Below are 22,136 nucleotides of genomic sequence, written 5' to 3'. Positions count from 1 at the left end.
ATATATATATGTATATTTTCTTTTCTTTTTTTTTACCGTTTCCTCAGAAATGTTACCACTTCATATTCCAGCGCTACCGCCTGGAACACTACACAGTCTCCTCCAACTGGCTGGCCCTGGGGACTGTCTTTATCTTTGGCCTTTTGTCTTTGTCACGCTCTGTTGCCTTATTCAGAGGTTAGTATTTTAGACTTGTTCTGTACTTTCCTGGGCACTGGTCTTGGCAAGTCTGAAGGACTGCCAGAGTTGTGCCGCTTCGACTACACAGCACAGTAGAAATAAGGAACCTCAGAAGTTTGGATGTCATTGTTGCAGGGAAAGGAATAAGTTCTAATGGTCACCATTAATGAATGATTATAAGTGTGTGTGTGTGTATGTATATGCGTATTCATACATGTATGTATGAACATAAGTATGTATTCATGTATGTTTGAATGTATCACTGGAATTATATCAGTTAAAAATCCGCTGCCCTTCACCTTAAGCCAGTACAACTATACTGATAAAAAACCTGTACCCAGACTAGTGCTAAAGCAGATGCTCTTAACTTTCAAACATTGAAAAAGCATTTTCCCATGTAAAACTTGTAATTAGGTGCATGTGTCCCTAACGGAGATGGATTAGATACGGTCCTTAAGTACTTTCTTGAATCAGAGCCATGCAGTGAACCTTCCCACCTCATCAATATTTTTTTGCTTGATGGTAGCCATTGACAGTCAGGACAGAGAATGTGTATAAGGGTGGTAGGGTACAAGCACTTCTAAAAGGAGCGGGAGCTTTGGAACCCAGCCACTTCTCAGCATAGACCAATTCATTTATTCAAGAAATTATCAGTTGTATGAACAATTATTTGAGGTCTTTCAAAAGCAATCATGTAAATATCACCTGTTTCTTTACCCTTATTTACAACTTTCTGACTTCCATAGGCTATCACGGGCCCCTGGACCTATACCCAGAATTTCACAGGATTGCTACTGACCCAAGTATTCACACTGTGCCGGAGGGGAGACCGGTTAATGTCTGCGTGGGAAAGGAGTGGCATAGATTTCCAAGCAGCTTTCTTCTGCCAGATAAGTAAGTTGGTTAATGTGAATGGTACATTTTGGTGAGATTCGTGAGAAGGGCCACTTCTTACAACAAGTATTTGTGGGAGTAACGTTCAAGACCTTGTATCTCTGTTGACAGTAAGCACATCCAAACCAAACGGTTCTGAACTGTGTGATCAGCAGGTTGGGCTGGCCACAAGCTGCTGCAAATTCGTGGTGTGACAGCTCCTCTAGCAGGGCTGCCTACCCTCAGGAATGGAATATCCTTGGTTATGCTTTTGGTTTTCTTCACACAAACTGTTACTAGCTCCTGCATTTTCCTGCTGGGCTTTCTGACACCATTCTTTGCAGTTGGCAGCTCCAGTTCATCCTGTCGGAATTCAGGGGCCAGTTACCAAAACCATTTGCCAAGGGACCAATGGCCACACGGATCATTCCCACTGACATGAACGACCAAAACAAGGAAGAGCCATCTCGATATGTAAGGATTATATTCCTGTTTTCTTTTCCTTATCTTACTGTATAAGTGGTATTACTATAATGCCAATGATTGAGTCTGCCTGTTTTGTTTTCTGGGGACCATATAAGTTGCAGAACAAAAATGGGCTGTCTGCAGCACTTGGAAATTTCCCCATTTATGTGAGTGGTTTCTGTTTGCATTTCATCTGCCTATATTTCATTTAAAGACATAATAATAATGAAAAGAAGCAGAAGAAGTAGTAATTCCTAGTTATTGCAATTTTGGTTTAGTGTAATGTGTTACTGCGATTACAGGAAAGTGAACTGAATGAATAGTTTGAAATCCCCCCCTGAAAACATTTGTCACTGAGCAGGGAGTGAAATTTTCCTTTGTACTTTCCTTTCTTTTTAAATACAAACGTATTCATCATATTTGCAACTGAGGAGGAGGAACTTAATTTGAAACTTCACTGAAACAATTGCATCAGTGATTTCAATGGGAATCTTTTAAGATAATCTGTACTGGTATTATTAATTTGTTACTTTTCCTAGTTGTATTGTTACCTAAACAAACAGTGCGCACATATGAATATTTTAAAGTTATTGTCAGCTAACTTCTTTAAAATTATTTAGCAGGTTAAATCTTAGCAGTGCACTAAACATTCTTTACAGTGCACTAGATATGTCGTCATCCTTTCTTTTTTGTCCTAAGGTTTGAATGAGAGGAACAGCCAAGGAACATATAGTCCTTTCTTCCTTCTCTCTTAGCACCTTGGAGTTGTTATGTCTGTCAGTGTGTAGAAAGCACTGGTGTAAGGGACCAGGCCTCTGGTTGACATGAGTGGGTCTGTCCTGGCTGAGGACAGTAGACTACGCTTGTTGATGTGCCTCATGACTTTGGCCTGTGAGACATCGTATGGGCACTTGTGATCCGCTCACGGAAGCGGATGGAAGGCAGTGCTGTAGCACAGGAGCAAACTGTGTGGGTAAAACCAGAGATCAGTCTTTTGGGTTAAAGCTGTCTTCTTTTGGGCCTCATTATGTACTTACTGGAAATGGGAAGGAGGCGTGTTCCCACCTGAGAGAAGCTGTCTGCTGCAGTGTATTTAATTTACGAAATCTTTAACTGTGGCATATTTTTAGCACAGACAGCTGGCTGGTGCACAGCCTGTGACTAATGGAGCAAAACACACTTTTGTTTCATGGTTGTTTCTTAATGTCACCCTACAATTTTGTTATTTCTCACGCAAGCGAAAGAGCCTAGGACATTAGAAATAAGCTACTAAATGTGAATTTTAAAGGGGGTTTTAAAACTTTTCCTTCTGACCTGCTGATAATACCAAGAGAACAAGACCTCTTCTCAAGTTTAGTGAGCTTACGAGCGCAAGCGTACCCAGATTTAGAAAAAAAGTGTTAGCAAGCACTGGAAAGGACCATCATAGCAAATAAATCTAAATAGCATGAGTCTGTTGGTCATTTAAAGGAGAGAAAACAAATGGTTCAAAAGGATTATCTGAGCCATGGAGCTTAAAACCAATCAATGGCTGCAGAAATGGGGCTGATCTCTCTGTTTCAAGTGTAAGTATCTATTATGGCTCTGCTTGAAAATTGAAGAGTAAATCTCAGTGTTTCTGTTGCTATGAGACACTGGGGAAAAGAGTGATTTGATCTTCTTGTTTTGCCATTCTTCCTTCCTTAATCATGTGGAACAGCACTTAACTTGTACTTGTCCTACTGAGGAGATGCATTTGTCTCTGAAACTGCTAAGAAAGGGAGGAGGAGTATTATTTCATTATTTCTTACAAAGATGAATCCAAGCAGGAACAGTTGATTAGGCCTGAAACTGTTAAAAACTACTGACTTCAGAGGAAGGTTTTCTTTAACCACTTTTTTTCCCACTTCTTTTCCGATTCCTTTTAGCTCTGTTTTGAACTGTAGGAACCACCTGAGGCTTGGTCTCGTTTTTGAAATGTGTGTTTAAGTGACCAGTAAAACATCTCTGGTTTTGCTCAAAACAGTTGAACTTTTATCTAGGGTAAACCAGACAAGCTCCTGTTGTGCTCTGTGTGGCCAGGCTAACGTCCATCCAGACATCAGTGAGAGACGTTGGCTGCCAGCGGTACAGCAGCAGGCGGTGCCCTTAGCTCCTCTCTGTATTATACTGTGCGCGCTCCTGTTACTCAGGATGTGATCAAATGTAGTTCTCCTCCAATTAGCATAGCAGTTGCATCAAAGAGAGAAAGAGTGGGAGGAGGAAAAGGAAAGGAGAACAGAGGAGGATAGGATGTACCTTAGAAATTCCTTGCAGCTCTGTTCGCTAAGACTGGCTTCTTTCTACAAAGGAATGTTTCGAGGTTTATACACCACTGACATCTTACGTAAATCCCCAAATAAATGCATAGGCGCTGTGTTGGCCCTCTGACGAGGATGAATGTTATCCTTAGCTTCAGGATAACTTGTAAGTACGCACTGTGCTCTACTTGGAATGGTAGAAGTGAAATCTGCCTTTCCCCTGGCAGATAATTCATATGCATTGGAAGTGCAAGCCCTTTTAGGGGTTCGTTTAGAATGAGAGAAGTGAGATCGGTCTTAGTGCTTGAGGCAGTAATTCAGTAACTTGTCTTTCTCTGAATGATTCTACATCACTTACAGAAAAACTTGGTTAGTGGTTTGGGAGTCTTTTTGCTAATGAGCCAGAACCTCTCTCAGGGCCTGGAACGTTCTTCTCATACAGTGCGAGAAGTGGATTCAACATTCTCCTCAGCTGAGTTTCCCATGGTGTAATTTCGTTTGCCACTCAGTTGTGATGCCACGGAGCCATCTGGTATCCACCTAATTAAATTGTTTTCAGCCTAAATTGTCACAATAAACCCCCAAAGGTCTTCAGAAAAGTGAATTCAAGCATATCCAAGGAAGTCTGCAATGAAATTTTGTGGGAGAACAAACTGAAATGTGGGATTCCTCAAGGAAGAGTTTGAGACAATAGGACAGAATAGAACATAGTCATCCTTGAGAATCTCAGCTGCCTGCATTTAGGATAACTGATGGGTGGAGACCTTTGCAAACCTGGCTTAAGGGGCCTTAGTTTTTCACTTGACTAATCCAGCTATAGCTGCTCTGCCTTTTCCTTCACCTTTTCAATGCGGCAAACCTACGTGGTGGTGGTAAGGAAATTTGTTTCCTCATTGAAACACCTGGTCATCACCTTTTTTCTTCTGACTTGGTGAGACTTACACACTGTTGTGCAGTCAACAAGACACAGCTGCATGTGTTGGGGTCTGCCATTGTTAATTAAAGGGAAAACTGCCACTTAGGAGAGCTGGCCTCCTAAGGAGCACGTATAGATCTCTCACGAAGGCCGCAGGCCCTCTGTATAAAAGTCAGTGAAAGCAAATGGACCAGGACTTGTTGCTCCTCAAACTTGATCGTGTTCCTTCCACCAGGCACATAACTTATTAACGTGAGTCCTCGTCCTGACAGGGTCCTTAGTCTTTCCCTTCAGCCCTTGTTGCCCTGACAGTTTGCAATAAAAAGAAATAAATCTGGAGGGGTTTGCCATTTTACAGAGGTCAGTGTTTATCTGACCTTGCAAGAGCTCTGCTGTAGCCTGTGCATTGAAAAGCTCATGCATGAAAAAAGTGAGATTGCAATCTACATTCTGTTCAGAGCCCCTGAGGGATGAACAAGGACCAAGAGTTTGTCACCAGCTGAGAGACAATTTTTTTTAATGTGTGTGCTGTTGACAGGATCTGATTATGATGCTGTGTGATGCTGGGGCCATAGAGCCTGTTTCCAGACAATAATTCAGCATAATGATTTGTTTTTATTGCTGTCTTCAGAAAAAAACTTGTAACCAGTTTACACCGAGACACATGTTTTTAGCCTAGCACAAAAACTTTGATAAAACTAAGAAGACTCATGTTACAATTTGCAGATACTTATTGATCAGAAGTTATGCCCTGTCTTCTGTTCTACTTAACCCAAGGGAAGACTCTGGTGATGTAGAGTTTTTATATCTAAATACATGTATTCTAGCTCCCTGATGAATGAAAAATTCTGGATGATTGAAGTACACCACCAATAATTACTAGGATGTGCTGTACTTCACTGGTGTAATTTCTCAGAAATTTCAGAATACAGTACTACATTTTCATGTCCAATGCTTAATAACATATCAGAGGCAGAAGTGGGAATTGTTAGTCCCCTTTGGTATTTGGGAGTAATGGAGTGCCACAAGGGTGGCTTGTGGACCAGCAGATCCAGAAAAGGCATCCAAGAATGCTGTGCCTTTTCAGTTCACAGAAAGAAGTACTGGAGACAGAACTTTTAGATTAATCTGGCTGGAAGTAGCACAAAAGCATAAGATAATTGCAATCATCGGGCCTGTTGACTTCTGGTGCCTCTCAGGTCACTGCTGCAAGCTTTTGCCAGAAAACTCAGCCAGCGCCAGATGTGAGAAAGGGTGACCCTTGGCTGACAAAAGCTAGTGTCAGCAAAATACCCAAGTACAGAGGCAGTAACTGGTAGAACTTGCCTTGCTCCAGTGGCTGAAAATTCTTACACCAGCAAAAGCTCAGCTTTGCTGCTGCACGCTGCATCCATGAAGGGCTCGTTTTTCTGGTGTATTGTAATGATACAGCTACCCTGGTACAATTTAAACGTGGCCTTAGGCTTGGGATTATTTCACTTTTGAAAACGTGACTTAGATCACTTAAAGACAATTAGATCTTCAACAGGAGAACATAAACCCTTATTTATAACCTGTCCTTGCCTCTAGATCTCTTACTCTCAATGTGGAAGTTTCTACACAATGTAGCCTCTTGTTGGGCTACCTTGTATGAGACTGAGCTCACATCTGATGGTTATTATTAAAAGGAAATTTGTCCTGGTAGGAACTCAAGCGTTCTTTGTAGCTGACAGTTCACATTTGTCTTGACAGAATTTTTATTCTTCAGCAGCTCAGGTGGACATCTGAGGGGTACCTGTGAGGAGTTGGGGGAAGAAGACAGGAGGTGGGGGCAGTTAGCCAGAAAGGGCACAGGATAAGGACACAGGATATTAATATAAATCAATAGTACAGCCTGTTCGTATCCAAGAGCACTCTCCCCAGCAGGAAGAGGGCGGTTGTGTAATGTCAGTCTCCTGAGGACATTGCCCACAGCTTGTTTAACTGGGAGGTTACACACATAATGCATTTCTGTGATGTTGCTTCCTCGAATACATTTTTATAATTTGGCAGGGTGTCGCCAAACACTTTGGTCGGGGCAGAGCAGTTACTTTTGCCGTAGGGAGCTGATGAAGACATGACTGTCCTGGTACCAAGTCCATGTGGTTTGAGAGGTGCAATGTGATGTCCATCTGCTTCAAGTGAGGCACTGAGGGTCGTCAGGGCTGCAGGGCAGGTTATTCATGCACAGACCCCAGTGTAAGTTGTGCCAGACAAGAAGCTCACTTTCCTGGAACTACTTACTGTTTTCTGTGATTCTGCTAAAGCCCTGCCATGCCGTGGCAAGACCAGTACCATGAGGCTCACAGAGTTAACGGGCTGAGGAGCTTGTGTGATCCTTGTGCCTAACCCATATCGTGTTCCGAGCCAAAGATGCTGGAATCGTGTGTAACAGATTGTAAAAGCACTTCTAAAGAAGCCATGAAAAGTCAGGGGAGTGAGGGGATTTCTTTTACAGAAGGTTGGCAGATACGCTGTTTCGAACAAAAGGGGGGAGTGTGAGGCACTGGCTCCCCTCAGATCCCCTGATCTGGCGTGTGCTTTGTTGTCTCTCTTGGGCAGTGGGTCAAGCCTTTATTGTGTGAACTGGACTGTACATTCTTTAAGGCCAGGGCAGCACCTATACAAGGTGTTAATTGGCAGTGTCTTTGAATGTTTGTACGTTGCAAACAGTTCCTGATCATGACAAACGAGCACTGAGTTGGTGTACTGCCCAGCAGCCATGCTTAATATTCCTCTGGTCTACAGAAACACTCCTCTGGATGTGTCTTGACGTAAGGTGCCCTTCTCACTGCTGTGCGTGCACTTCGGAGCAGAATTCATGAATTGCTGTTGCAGTAGTGATAGGAGTAGCATCTATAGATCACTCACAATGAGAGGATGTACTGGAAACTGCAAAGGGCTGTCCTTTTCACAGCTTTTATCAATGATTTGCAGGGGCGAAGGAGGAATAGGCAATAGGCTTATTAAATAACAAATGATGTGGGAGAAAGTACATAATTAGAATTCATAGTGATTTTGACAAATTGGAGAAAGGATCAAATTTAGTATAGACAGTGCACTAGACAAATATGATTAGGTGTAGAGTAAAATAGGATTGTAGAGAAGACAAGGGCCAATAGAGAACTCTAGCAGGTAAATACTATCACAAAGAAAATTACGTTTTTCTTGTTTGTGATGTAAACCAAGTAGGAACAGGCATGAACTGAGACAGAGGAAGATTCAGTGTAGACATCAGGAAACCTTTCTAACAGTAAAGGTAGTGAAGTCTTTTGCCTGGGGAGCTTGTGGAGTCCACATTGTAAGAAGTCTTTAATAGCTAGCTAGACAACCTCCAGGAAAAACATCAACAGCATTGGTTCTGCCATCTCAAATTCCCCTCTGTTACTTGCCAATTCCTCAGTAAGAGAGCTGGCAGCAGTACTTCCTCAGAGAGGGACCCTAGGACTCTCCTCCTGTGACCAGAGCAGTAGTGGTAGCTTGTATTCTGCTGTAAAGGTTTTACTTGAAAACATTAGAAATATTTTACCATGTATCCTGCATGAAGCATTTCACTTGTTGCTAGAAATGTAACCCACTTCTCTTTGGTAAGTACCAGCCTGTATAAATGAACACATACAACAAGAAGCCTACAGGAGGTAAACCACAAGAATGTCTGTCTTTCTGCAGATTGACATTTCCAGATGCCACTATCTGGTGGACTTGGATACAGCAGCTGAAACCCCAAGGGAGCCAAGGTATTCCTCCAACAAAGAAGAGTGGGTAACCGTTGCCTACAAGCCATTCCTAGATGCTTCCAGGTATGCTTTACACATCTGAGAGGGAGGGAGAAAGGCTGGCAGGTCTGTGAACTAATTCTGTTCAATTACCTGCTTGCAAAAGTAGCTATATTCAGGGAGGAAAGATATAATTGCCAGCTTGAAATCCAATTTCCAGTAAAGGCAGCTTGCTGCCTACAGTGGAACCTTTGACAAACTTGCGCTTGCAATATTTATGACCTAGATTGCTTTAGAAGGTGAAGCGAGCTGAGAAGGGTGGTGAGAAGGATATTTTAAAAAAGAATCCTCCCTGTGTACTTCTCCCTGAAGTAATGTTTTTTTGTTTTGCTTTCTGAAGGAGTGAAGTGTATGTCATCTCCTCCCAACAGACTTTGAATCTGCTGTCTTGTTTCAGCAAAATTCAAGACAGGTGTAAGTCAGTCTGCAAGAGCATGAGCCCTTACAGATTTTATGAAAGCTCACAGACAGAGAGAGGAGGCAGTCTCATCGAGTGAAAAGTCAGCAAGGTCACACCTTTATTAGGCATCAGAGAATCCATGGAACAGACTTCTGTTAGAATCCATTCTTCATTAGTTCTGCTGCTCACTGAACAACTGGCTTGTGTGTCTGAGCAGGAGCTTCAGTGAGAAGCAGAGATTGAAGTTGCTCTTCTCTAGGCTAACAGGGCATGGAATCAGGGTTGTCAAACTGGGAATGCTGTTAATACATTCCTGCAAATACAGAAACCCTCAGCTGTAAGGGGATGGTTATTTAGTCCTTTAGAGCTCTGGTCATGTAGCTGTCATAAGAGGACAGAGGCTGACTGGAAAAATCTCTATAAAAAACTAACACAGGGTTCAGTGCCCTCCTATTTTCTGTGTGAGACCTTATTACTTCCTAGTAACAGAACCCTCTAGGGAGGGGGGCTGGTAAAAGCAGTTGAACAGTGAGAAAGAGTGATAATGTTAGAGCAACTCCCAGGAGTGCTCTAATGTTCCCAGCTTGCTGACACAAACAAGTTTTCTTGGCAAGGTCTTTCATGAACTATGTTTTCTGAGAGACCTGCTGTTACATTTGGGCAGGACTTTAGGAAGGGAGAATGAGATGGCCAATGAGTCTTATTAATGAGGCAATAAGAAGCATCTGCGTAAGAGTTTTTCAAAGGATTCTTTGTGCAGACCATATACTCTTGAATGTGCGTTTCTGCTTTGAAGACACATTTATGTGTTTTTGAAGCTGGTTTATCTTGCTGTCCTCTGCTGAACAGCTGAGCTTTGATTGTTTGGACCTGATCTAAAGTCCTTTGAAGTCAATCAGAGGCACTAAGTCAGGTCCAAGTGAGCCTTTTAAGACACCTCGGGTTAACCACAGGGGTGTAATTTGCTAGGGGTGCTCTCAGAAGTAGTGTCTGGCTGCCGCAGAGATGCTAGCCAGCCTAATGAAAGCAAAGTGAATTATTCTGGTGAGACTAGACATCTCTCAGACTTCTCCAGGATGTCCTGGGTTCTCCATGGCTTCTTTCCCTTTTGCTCATTTTTCCTGCACTTAGCTGATGTTTGGTGGAGAACGAGTTGGTCTGTCTCATGGGACCTTTTGGATTATTGCGCTTTCAGCCCCCACCCATAGCCGCTGAGCTTTCGATTAATGCTCATGAGACACATACCACTGCTCTCTCTTCTGAACCCATTTTGCACCCCCTTGGAGGCTGTGCACTGCTGAACAGAAACCAGCACCTGTCTGGAAGCAACACCACAGTGTGTCCGCTCCTTTTGCGGGGACAGAGTTGAGTCTGCAACTGGACGGACCCAAGTGTTTTGAATCCTCCACTGTCAGCCAGGCTTTTTTGTTCGTTCCTAACTTAGCTGGGGATTTTTCCTATGTGGTGTGTCTACATCTGACACCATCTCAATCCTGACTCTGCTGCAGCCTGCAGTGCTGACTGGAATCAGTGCGAGGAGTTAAGCTAGAGCCAAACGCGTGGCTCAGTACTGAGCTGAGTCCTTGTCACTCTTGACTGCTTTAATGCTGTTTCTGTATGAGTCACTATCACATTTTTCTTTCTTCTTCCCCCCCCTCCTTCTTATTAGGGGATATTGATAGGATTAAGGAATTTCCCTATTTACAGCTAAACCCCTGCATCCTGCCAAGCATAAATATCTGGCTGGTTTCTCAGGAATTTGGCTGAACACGTAGGTAGACGTGGTGTTGCAGTTCTGTTCTTCTGGGGAAAATGCTGTCAGAGTGCTTCCTGCCAGGCTGAGGCTGGTAACTTATTCTCCAGCTTGGCAGTGAAAAGCCGTGCAATCATTTTGATTTGATATATGATATTGTGTGTTGCATTTAGATCATCGGAACTCCAGCTAGATTCCCAGGCTGTATGTTTCGTGTTGGCTAAGTATCTCTGCAAGCCAGACTCCGGTAGTGCACTCGGTGCAGGGGTGATGGTTTCTGCGTGTGGTCCTTCATGTCTGGCTTGTGAGGGGAGAGTGTGTGTGGCTGTTAACGCTGGAATTAATGGAGCAGCAGCTTGTTGGGAGAAGCTGGGAGTCACAGAGCAGAGCATACTGACCCTGGTAATGGTGGGATGTGAAGGCAGAATACTGGGGGTGGGGAGAGGGGAGCATACTCCTTGGCTAAGCCATCACCAAGACCTTAGAACAGATCACCTAGAGGTGGTGGGGAGGGAAGGGGATCTTTCTGGCTGCTGTGTCCTCCTTAACAAAAGCTGCTGTTGTAGTAGTGGAAGACTGGAATAGAAGAGGGTTTGCAGAGCGTGCACGTCCCGGGAGGAGATCAGGCAGTCAGATCCTTAGCCCTGCTGGTGTCGCCTGTCAGCCACCGCTCCTGTTCTTGTGCTGCATGGAAATTCTCCGTGCTGTTCCTTATCGCCGCCTCACAGCTGGAGCAGAGGGGAGGTGTGGTGCCTTCACCAGTGGAGGAGGCCAGGTTGCCATAGCAGCAGGTCTGATTTCCATCCCTGCTGTTAGTACCTCCAGAGCTCCTGCAGTTTGGAGTGCTGGGCTCTGCGCCTTCAGCAGTCAGCAGGTGGGGCAGCTCAGGGCGCAGTGCTGCGGGAGCACTGGAAAGGCATGGGCTTCCCTGGGGGGTATCGCTGATGCTGAGGGATGGGAGAACCAGCAGTGTCTCCCCGTCTTGTCACCCTGCCTGTCTGGCAGATTCCCTGTTCCCCCTGAATAACAGTAAGCCAGGAACCACGGCCTGCCTAGCAGGGCAAATGCAGGGCAATTGGGCACAGCTTCCCAAGACAGCTCATGGTACAGTGAAGAGCAGAAAGAACAAACCATGCAAGGTCTCATCTCCCCTGTTTTTAGCCATTGTGTCATTTAAAGGTATAATATTTAAAACTGGATACTACAGACAAGGTCAGGGCCGCTTTTGCAAGCCCATCCACCGCAGCATGAGCAGTAGAAATTTCAGAAAGGCTATTTTTTGATTACCTGCTTCACAATTTTTGTCATATATTTTTGATTTCTTTCTGTAATTTGGCCTTGGAGAAGAGTTAAGGGGGTTGAGTGATTAAGAGGCTCAGCTGGAACTCGATACCCCCATGACTCCGTCCGGGTCTGTCAAACCTTCCCTGTGTTGCAGTTTCCCATTTGGACCAAAAGTTCATTAGCTCCCCACTTATTTCCAGGAGTTTGTTGGCAATGAATGAAAGAGTGAGGAGCTTCAACTTCATAATAGCAGTGGCAGGTAAATACCTTTGCATTGTTTTCATCACAGTATTGGAATTTTGTCGTAACATCCATGTAAAGGTTTCCCATGGCAAATGTTCATAATCAGTCTGTTGAGCTCCTCGCTCTGAGTGCGTCATAGCATTTCTAAAATAAGACGGTGTTGTTTGGATTGGGTTTTTTCCCTGAGTGTGATTGAGTCGTAACTTGCATAAAGTAATGGGGCTCAAGCAGTTCTCAAAAGGGGAAATGACACAAGTTTTGCAGCAGATTGGCAGCTGACAGATGAGTTAGCTAGGGGCAATTGTAGAGCTGCCTAGTGATTGAATAAGATGTGAGGGACTGTCTTGCCCTCAGACCCAGGCATTAGTTATTGTTGTTTTGTTTGGATTGGAAAACCTCATTTGCAGAGCAAGTACTACTGGTGTATCTTCTGTCTGTGGTTGCAGCAGCCTCCCTTGCTGGTAGTCAGCCCTTGTTTTGCTTGCTTCTGTCCTTACCCCAGTCTGTGGAGTACCAAGCCTGCTAGAGTGGGCACTTGCAGAGCCTCGGGGGGGGGGGACACTGAGAGTTGCCACTCCATCCCACTGGAAGGTTCTCTGAGGGCATCAGTGATGCCCTGGGACTGTTTCAGGGAAGCAACAAGTACTTCTGTAGTCCAGAAAGTTGTTGGCAGGCCTGATAGCAGAGGAGGTACGGAAATCCCAGCAAAAACACTTGTGTGTTTTTGTTTTGGTTTAGTTTGAGACAACAAATCTAGGTAGTGCTGTCTCAGGGTTGAGAAATTGGTCATTCTGGGGAGTTTAGCTGCAGGAGAGCAGCAGTAACACAGTTGTAATAGCATGTTAAGTGCTAGAAATTGGTAAGCTGAAAGGATCCCAGAGCTGGTAGATCTGTGGGGAAGAGTTCTTCCCAGGGTCAGACACACAGGTCTGTGGGTAGAGTCAGTGAAGATGCATCAAGAACCCCTATAATGATGATCCAGGCTGCTCGCATTTCTGAGCAGGTACTTTTCCCCCCTCCTCAGCTCAGCAGAATGATGCATCTCTCAAATCCAGCACCTGCTTCCACACAATGATTTGGAAATGTCCGCTGCTGCCTATGAAGTAAGTGTGAAAACACCATGAAAACACAGCTTTTTTTATAAAAGGGAAGAAGGAACAGAGGAAGTGTCACTTTGAACTGAGCTGTGAGGGAAGCTGCCGGTGTAGATTTCAAGTCTGCAGCTCAGTGGCTGCAGAGCAAGGAGCATTTGGGGAAAAAAAAAACACATCAAATACCTCCCCACCCAAAACCAAGCTCCTGCTCTTGTTCTTTGAAAATAAATGACCCCAGCAGTTCAATTCACTCCTGCTGAACTGGAGGCTTCTGGGACTCATTGCAAGTCTCACATTGACGTCAGCAAGTGCAAATGTAAATCTCAGCTGGCTCTGATAAATGGTGCTGCTAATTGAATTAGAGAGCACTCCAAGCCACCAGCTAATTATGCTCCTCAGGAAGCTGCTTTGCCAAGGTCCATTTAATTCTATATTGGCTGAGCACTCCAAATCTGGCACAGAAAAGGGGAAATATATTACAGCTCCCCACTGAGGAGCACATATTTTCCAGCTCTTTAGGCTGAGCCGTCTGCTTGCTCCAAACGCTTGGGTTTTCCATTAAAAAAAAAATAATTCTTAGTGCAAAATTAATGATTCGGTCACCTTGTTCTAGCATATCATTACCCTGGTTTGATAAGAGACTCCGTCTTGTTCCCTTTAATGGTGCTTTCCTCCATGCTACATGAAATGTTTTCCCTACTTTTGTTTTATAAGTAGCTAAATTACTTCTTAGGTGCATGGCTGGTATAAAATTTAACACCTAGAGGAGGTGCAAACATTAATGGGTTTCCAGAGACCTTTGGTCATGAGTGTATGCCTGTAGCTAGAAGGTACCAGGTCCTGCCCATGTGGCAGAGATTCACCTTCCTCCTGCCTCTTCTTTCTGCCGTTCCCATCTCCCTTTTTGTGCTGCTTTCTGAATTCTTCTGTCACTGGGGTAAGAAGTTCAGGTTACAGGATGCAGTTAGGAAGAATCTCCCACCACGATGTGTATCTAATTGCTTCCGTTCCATGTCAGTCTATGAGCTCAGGATGGGGGACTTGAACATCTTCACTTAGCAGTCCTTGTTTCCATTCCAGAAGAGCTTTCACTCGTGTTAGGAGAACAGAACTGTTGAGTTGCTTTCTCTGGAATACGTAATCAACAGAAAATCACTTAGCACCAAAGGGCACTGTGGTTCTAGCTCTGCTGAGCCCACTGGTAACTGCACCTCTGTCCTAACTGGGAGCTGCTCTGGGTGCTGCAGCAGTCGCTCCCCTAGAAACCAAAAAACTGCAGAAGAATTCAGCCCCCCCCTGGAATGTGGGATAGCTTCCATGCCTGGAGCACAGCAGGAGCTGGGCAGAATTTGCCTGTTGCCTGGCTCCAGCCTGGAGCTCACCACTGAAAAAGTCTTCCCGCACCAGTGTTCCAGCAGCATTGCACTAGATCCTTGGCTACCCAGCTTGGAGTCATTGTGGCCTTGATCTTGCTACCAACATGCTGCTTGGGAGCTCTGTGCTGATTAAGGCTACACACACTCAGTCTCTGGGGGACAAATTTAGAAGCAAATGCAAATAGAACATTATATATATATTCACTGTCATCTGTCATCCCATCCCCTTCCATGTGCCATCTGTTGTCTGAGGTTGCTGAGCCTGACAAAGCGAGGTGACAGGAGGTAAAGGTTCCCTGTCTGAATTTAAAGCTCCATCATGACTTCCTGAGCTGTAGGTGCCTCAGCAGCCGTGGGTCTCACGGCTGCTGTAGATTGCAGGCATCCAGGGCTTGGCTGCTGTGTAGTTACCAGCAGCAGAGAGAGCAGCCTCGTGCTTCTGTCCACTCAAGTCTTTTTCCAGTGAGAAGGTTGCTGCTGAACAACCAAAAAGGCTGACCTTGTAACTGTGGAGCAGATGTGTTGGTGTCACCATTTACCATGCTATATTCAGGCTTTCATGTGTTTATATCTGAGATGTGATTCTCTGAGCACATCAACATTATTTTTAAGATACCTCTCTTTATTTTCTGTTGCCTTCTTTTAACCTCTGTCCTTAGACTGAGGAACTGATGTAAACTCTTCACTTTTAACCTTTATAAGTCTTGTTAGTGAAGAGTCATTTTGCTGTGATGCCAGCAGCCTGACTACCTGACCCCTGGGGGAAACCAAGGACTCCTTGTGGACTTGACAGTTTGAGTAATACATCGTTCCACCTTGAAGAGCAGGGTGAACTTCACTTCTGGGGTCTCCTGGATAAATGAGATTTACAGCTTTCCGTTCTCGAGGCACTCCTTGTTTTGGGGGAGGAGTACAGGAATGTAGATCAGCTGTGGCCTTTATACACCGGTCCGCTGTGCTGTTATTTGTCATGAGTGCCTTGGCGTTATGTATGATATCCACTGGTGGGAAGAGCAGCTATCTTTCTGCTCTGCAATTCTCATCATTTTCCACCCTCAGGATTTTTTTCCCATCAGTCATTCCTGCCTCTCCTTTTTTGATCTTCTTTTTACCAACAGTATTTTCCTCTCCCATTTCACTGCTGATATAAACTGTGAAACAGTGAACACTGACATTTAAACTGCTGCTAGTAAGGGCTGAGTTGCCAGCAAAGTTAAGAGTATGTGGAGGGCTTTTGTTGCTCAGAGTTGCTGTTTCAGGCTGTCTGCAAACTCAGGATGGTTACACTGAGCTGGCTTATTTGGGAGGAGGTTTCTGCTACTACCAGCTCCTGGAATATCCTTTTGTTGTAGAAAGCAAAGCTTCAGGATCCTGCACAGTCTGAACAGATGCCATAAAGACCTTGTGACCACGACCATGTGAGCTTCACTGGGCTTGTATTTCAGAATACCAACAAGGAAAAGGTATACCTCTTATATAAAAAAAGGAAGTGGTGCTCACAAAAAGAAGTATAGACAGGACAGTAGCGTTTCTGCAGAGCTGTTGAGAGGCACCAGCACTGAGGGTAAACACAGGTGCTTAGTTCTGTTGCTCCAGCGGTCAGACCCACCGTTACTGGGTGCCCACTGCACCGTACAGTGCTGGCCTGGGCAGGCTGTCAGTGTGTAGGTGCATCCAGGTCAAGGGAGGGATGTGGGCTGGGTGCTGTTGTCTGGCTGCTGCCAGCTCTACGCCTGGACTGAGCAACTGAAAATATTTTCAGTGCTATAGACTGTATACTCAGGACCTCAGCCATCAGCTGAAGGTGCTGCCTTTCTCTCTATCCGCGAGCTAAACCACACAAGGCTAATTCAACGAATTACTTCATCTTAACCCAAGCACACACCCTGAGCTCTGGGGAATTGTGCTAGTTTCTGTCCCTTTCTTACAACATAGCAGCAGGCTGGTACTGTACCTTATTTTTCATTTTCCTTGTTTTAAATAGCATCCCAAGCAGCTTGAACACAGTTGCTTTTTCTTGGTTTTTCTTTGCTAAAGGGAATTGCAGTGAAACCACACCATTCACAGAGAGCAGCCCTGGTAGCAATGGTGGGTTGTCAGGCTCAGAGGAGGAGATGCCAGAATAAGTTCAGCAATGACATGATGTTCGTTGGCCACAAGAGATGGAGGAGGAAAATCAAGCACTTGTATTCAAAGGGATGCCTTTGCTTCTAGTGACTGGAGGGAGGGCTGACCTCCGGTTTCCAGGCACAAGGAAATGACAGCTGCAAAAAATGCTCCTTGTTCAGTATACATCAAAATTACCATCTTCTGCCTAGTTATTTGCTACTAAGAGATTCTGCTTTGAACATGTTCCCGATTCCAGCACCTCAGGAATTCACAAAAAGCAACCATTTCCAGTGATTCTTTTATTTAGGAACTTTGCTGGGTGCTTTACAATTTGTAAAGGGCCTAAGTATTATCACTGAGCTTTTTGTTCTTCATAGTGAAGCAATCAGCATTTTTATATCCTAAAGCACAAGCTGAGTGCTTGGCAAAAAGCAGGCTTACAAGATGCTGGATGTTGAAAGGAGGCGGAGTTAGAAGTTAGACTTGTAAATTTTAGGAATTCAGACTTGCTCAGTCTCTCTGAGGGTAGACACCACTTTCTGCCTCAGTTTCCCCTCCCCACTGTGGGAAGAGTGCTGCTTTGTCCGTCACTTTGTCTAAAGAGGGAACATTTCAACTGAAAAATGCTGTGCTTTGTGCATGTATGACATCTTCTGTAACAGCCCTGCTGCTGGGTGGTACTATGCCAATGCAAGTAGATACCACCAGTCTTTTCCTGGATGGTCTTTTACTCCAAGTTGCAGGAGATCAGGAGCTGTTTGTTCTCAGATGAATTACAGTGAGGCTGTCTAAGAACCCTGGGAGCCTCCAGGGAGATGTAGTTCACAGTGGCAGTTCCTGCCATTGTTTTTTAAACTGCATTTTTGAAAGATATCCAGTGGTGCCTTACAATAAGCAAACAAAACACAAATCATCTGCCTTCCGAAAAAGTGACTTGAATTGAATGTCCAGAACCTTGGCTGTGTTACCAGCAAAGCTGTGTGAATTACAGTGACCAGCAAGTATGTGCTGGATCTCTGTACCGTTCCTGACCACTTAGCATGCTGCAAATCTGAGTGCTGCTGCTTTTCCAAGCTTTATGTGGATGGAGTTAGACTTCTGTCTGTGAAAGGTTGATGGTCTACCAACAAGCTGATCTTACAGAGGTAAAGAGAGATGTTTCAAGGAAGCAAGATTCTGCCCCAGCCCTGATTTCAGAAAGTTGCTCAATTTTTTGAAGCCTCTAGCAAAGTGCAGTGCTCCTGCTGAAGGACATTATATTTGTCCACTTCACATTTAAACCTGGATTTTACTCTTTGCTCAGTAAGTGAATACACGCATTTAAAATGTACTCGGCTAGCACAGCTCCAGCAATTAGCAACCAAACAAAAGGTACTAATTTGATGCAACCATTAGACCCTCCATGCTTGAGTACTCCACTGGTCCAATTGTGCAAAGTGCTGTGAAATGCCAGCTCCCAGTGCTAGCCAGGCATGGAGTGAATGCTGGCAACCTGCAGTAGCCTGCCTCGTAGCCTTTAGAGCCGTCCATCCCTCTTTAATTCAATACCCTCAACAGAAGATCAGCACAAAAGCAAAATATCAAAATGCCAGTGCCCGTCAAAGCTTCTCTCTGCTCTTCAGACATGCGTGGAGGAGTAGGCAGCTAGAAAGGTTGGATAGAAAAGAGGAGATGCCAGGAGCTAAGTGCAGCGGTGCTATCTGTCACCTCGATGGCGTGCCCTGAGGAGCGGGGCGCCTGCCTGGCTGGGTGATGCCAAAGGCCCACAGGGCTGTACCGTACTGCTCTCTGGATGGTGATATCTGGGATCTTTTGATAATTACAACACCTTCCTGCCCTCTCTCCTCCCCCTAATCCTGCAGGAATGGCTAGTGGGCGTGCTGAAGAACTGGGCGGGCTGCTGCTCTTAAGCTGGTGACGCTGGTACAAACCAGCTTTGGTCCCACGGACAAGCAGAAAACGGGACTGGGCTTCGTATGCCTGATCATTAGCATTCCTCGTGTCACTGACTCACCAGCCCAAATCTTTTGCAAAGCCTCATTTGTATCGTTTTGAACGTACTGGCAAATGAGCGCTTTAAGGATGATTTGTTTTTCCTTTCTGGTTTCAGGTCCTCAAAGCTGCTGCGTGCATTCTACATCCCTCTCCTCTCAGAACAGTACACGTGGTATGCAAACTATACTATTCTGAAATCTCGAAGGTCGAAGCAAACAAGGAAAAAAATGGGAGGCTAGCAACACACCTGGGCAACAAAATCAAAAACATCTGACACTCTTGGACAGCTGCCTAAGCCATCTTCGGTTCCCTTTTGGAAGATCGCAGTTGTAAGATTCACTAATAAAGATTTCCCATGAAGTGATTTTGCTCTGCAAGCTTCCAGCTGTAAAAAGGGTGCATCATCTGCTTTCAGTACTCGGTGTCAGGTCTCTGCTCTGCCTACACAGAACGTCTTGGTAAGAAACCATTTGAAAATCCAGCAGCCACCTACGAACGTATTATCCCTGCTGCTCCCTGTGTTATTATCTATTACACCAGAGAAGAGAAAAACGGGAAATAAAAAGAAATGACAGTAAGAGGTTCTGCTCCAGGTTACAATCTGGCACTGGGAAAATCCAGCTCAGCCTCTTTCTCCCTCCCACCCCGCTCACTGTTCTCGTCTGCTTAAGTAGTGCTCACCATTTCCTAGGGAATTTTTTCAGGTAACAACACTAAGGATTTTTTTTAATTTTATTTTTTTTTTTAAGAAAAAGGAGGAGGAAAAGATGAGAGCACCTGAAGGACAATTAACCGAAATGCACTGAATCTCAAGGAATGCAGTAGTATGCACCACTGAAAAACATCCTGTGCAGGTGACACTTTCAAGGATAAACCTGTGCTTTTGGGAGAAAACCCCCCGAACTTCAGAGTTGAGCCAGTTACCTGTTTTAATGGGATCAGAGTGTTTTTGTTATCTGTGAAACCAAGGGTTTGTTTGCTGTTTATAATGATTTTTTTTTTAAGATACCTGTAATGTCCTTTGAATTCTAGACTCCAGCATCTTAAAATTTCTGGAAACATCCAGAGAGTAGAAGAAGGATTAATTATTTTTTTTGCAGTTCTGTTTCCCAGAATAGACAGTATGTGTTACATTATATACTTCAGAGCAGTGCTGCATTTATTATATCTCCATTTGTAAAACATGCAGTATCACAAGCTAGATGAAGGGAGTGTTCTCACTCACATCCTTGGAACGCTGTGGGGATGGGCTGGCAGGGAGCAAGTTCCTTTTGCAGAAAGGCTGCCCAAATCCCGTGCCCCACTGTGACTGTCATTAGATGGGTCTGTGTGTGCAGTGCCGGGTGCCAGAGCAGGCGGATCAGGAAGCAGATCTGTATGTTGGGAAGCTGTTGGGATCCAAACAGAAAAGCGTGTGCCTCTGGAGGTACCCGTGTTGGTGCAGGTGCAGGATGCAGTGCTAGGCAGGTCTCTTGGCCGGTCTGTGGGTTAACAGCCGAGCAGGATGCGAAGGGCAGATCTAACATGGTACTACTGGGACAAAGCAGCGAGGAACAGGATGAGGAGCAAGGCAGGGGCTGAATCATATGAGCAACTTCAGAAACATAGGGAGAGGTGTTCTGAATTGCCTGCATTTCATTAAGGAGGAGGTTTTGTAACGGCATTATGCTCTGTTGGAAACACAGCCTATAAAGTGCGAATCATGGTAAGAGCAAGCAGTGTGCTGCTTCGTTGTCTGGATGACTACAGCATGGAGAATGCGGTTCTCTTCCATTGCACCCCCACTGTATGGAGGAGCAATTTGAAGCTGAGACTCTAAATTCAAACTTCGAAGGCTTAGGGAACCATCTGTGATGTCTAAGTCTTGGCTTTCTTCACAGAGGTGGATGTCACCCTGTGCAGGTATCACCCTTTGTATGAGTCGAATGTGGAGCTTCAAGGTTTTCAGCCAAGCAGCTTGTGACTTGAGTGAGTTGGTCTGGAAGGTCAAAGTCACGTTGCAGATCAGTGTTGTAGTGTCTGTGTTCATAGTATTCCCCCACCTCCCTCCAGCCGGCTCTGCTCCTCATAAAAGTTTACATGTGTTGAGCAGGGCTCTACAGTGCCACTAAATCAAAACCAAAACTCTTGCCCTGCTTGTTGCCTCTCCCCTTGCTAATCCCTGACCTTAAATCAAATAAAGAAAAAACTCCAGTTAAAGAACCAATTGCACCTCTCTCTGGCGCTGCTTGTGTTCCATGTTGTCATAGCCCGTAACCTCATGTTTAATGTGAAAAGAGTACAGTAAACACCCGTTTTAAATGACTGTGGCTGCTCTACCTTCCTCTCCAGTTTGATTCCTGTTTTGGGGTGGTGGTGGTAGACTGATAACTTGACAATAATTAGGAGTTAGTGTTTTCCAGAGGAATGCAGCAAATGTTTGATTCCTGGTAGTAAATGCAGGTGCAGCTACAGGAGCTTTGCATTCCAGAGTTTCAGATCAAGGCAGGCACTCAGTTTTGCTGCTTATCAGGCGACCAGCTGGAGTCAGTCCTGCAGCCTGGAGAATTTGCAAGCTAAAGAGATGGGGCAGGGAAAGGGAGGGTTGTTATTATTCTCATTGATGACAAGAGTAGATCACATCTTAATGCTGATTTCAGAGAGAAATTGGGAGTCTCAGTGCTGCAAAGATCTTGAGCCAGCACTCATTTGAGGTCAGACATGTAGTCTGCCTACAGGTTGTTTCTAATCTGGTGTCTTTGGCACAGAACCAGCCTTCCTGGCAGCAGGTACAGGAGCCAGGGCCTCTCTTCCTTTAGTCCCTGCTAATGCAGAAATGTCAGGGGTAGTGCTACTGGGCAGCCAGACCGTAGCATAGAGGCGATCTATCGATCCCAGCTGGAACCACTGGGAATGAGTAGGTGAAGTTGCTGCTAATAGTGTTTTCATCATAAAGACTGAGCCATAGGTGAAGTTTCTGATAGGAAATGCTGAGGTTCTCCTCAGCTTTTCATAATTCACAAGTCAGGACTGTTGCGCTCTGTGCAGTGCTGAGATTAAGCAAAAAGCCACCAATAATGAGATGATTAGTAGTAAATAAACAGTCTCGATGGAGCGAGCAGTACCAGTCTGAGGGGTATGTGCATCAGGGCGTGCAGAAGAGACTGCAAGAATTGCCCACCTGGCTCATGTTAGCTGGATGAAGGATCCTGCTTTTTTGAAAGCAGACATGGATGTGAAGAAGTTCATACCAAAAGGTGGAGCTGTATCTAAAAACATTTTTAAAGGCATTTTGTAGTTTGCTTTTCTGGTTTTGTTAGCAAGCTTGATGGAGGGGCTTCTGATTTTTTTTTTTTTCTTTTCTTTTTGATTTGACTCTCATTAAAGCAAATGTAT

The 22,136-nt window shown here is 44.8% G+C and overlaps 1 protein-coding gene across 4 annotated transcripts in view; it reads left to right on the top strand.

The window, feature by feature from the left end:
* Positions 1–21,079, top strand: part of ALG9 (ALG9 alpha-1,2-mannosyltransferase) — a 35,294-nt gene extending 14,215 nt beyond the window's left edge. For 2 of the 4 annotated variants that reach the window (XM_037409787.1, XM_037409790.1), the window contains 5 exons: positions 48–177; positions 927–1,074; positions 1,398–1,527; positions 8,401–8,531; positions 18,877–21,066. In XM_037409787.1, the coding sequence (XP_037265684.1) occupies positions 48–177; positions 927–1,074; positions 1,398–1,527; positions 8,401–8,531; positions 18,877–19,000 (663 nt within the window). In that variant the 3' untranslated portion in view covers positions 19,001–21,066. Of the gene's footprint in view, positions 1–47; positions 178–926; positions 1,075–1,397; positions 1,528–8,400; positions 8,532–16,009; positions 16,112–18,876 lie in introns of those variants that run through there. The other 2 variants (XR_005107801.1, XM_037409789.1) reach the window with 2 other exon arrangements.
* Positions 21,080–22,136: the final 1,057 nt, after the last annotated feature.

Source organism: Falco rusticolus, chromosome 16, assembly GCF_015220075.1.
Source record: "Falco rusticolus isolate bFalRus1 chromosome 16, bFalRus1.pri, whole genome shotgun sequence".
In the NCBI taxonomy this organism is placed as follows: domain Eukaryota; kingdom Metazoa; phylum Chordata; class Aves; order Falconiformes; family Falconidae; genus Falco; species Falco rusticolus.
This window is presented reverse-complemented; position numbering and strand designations above follow the sequence as displayed.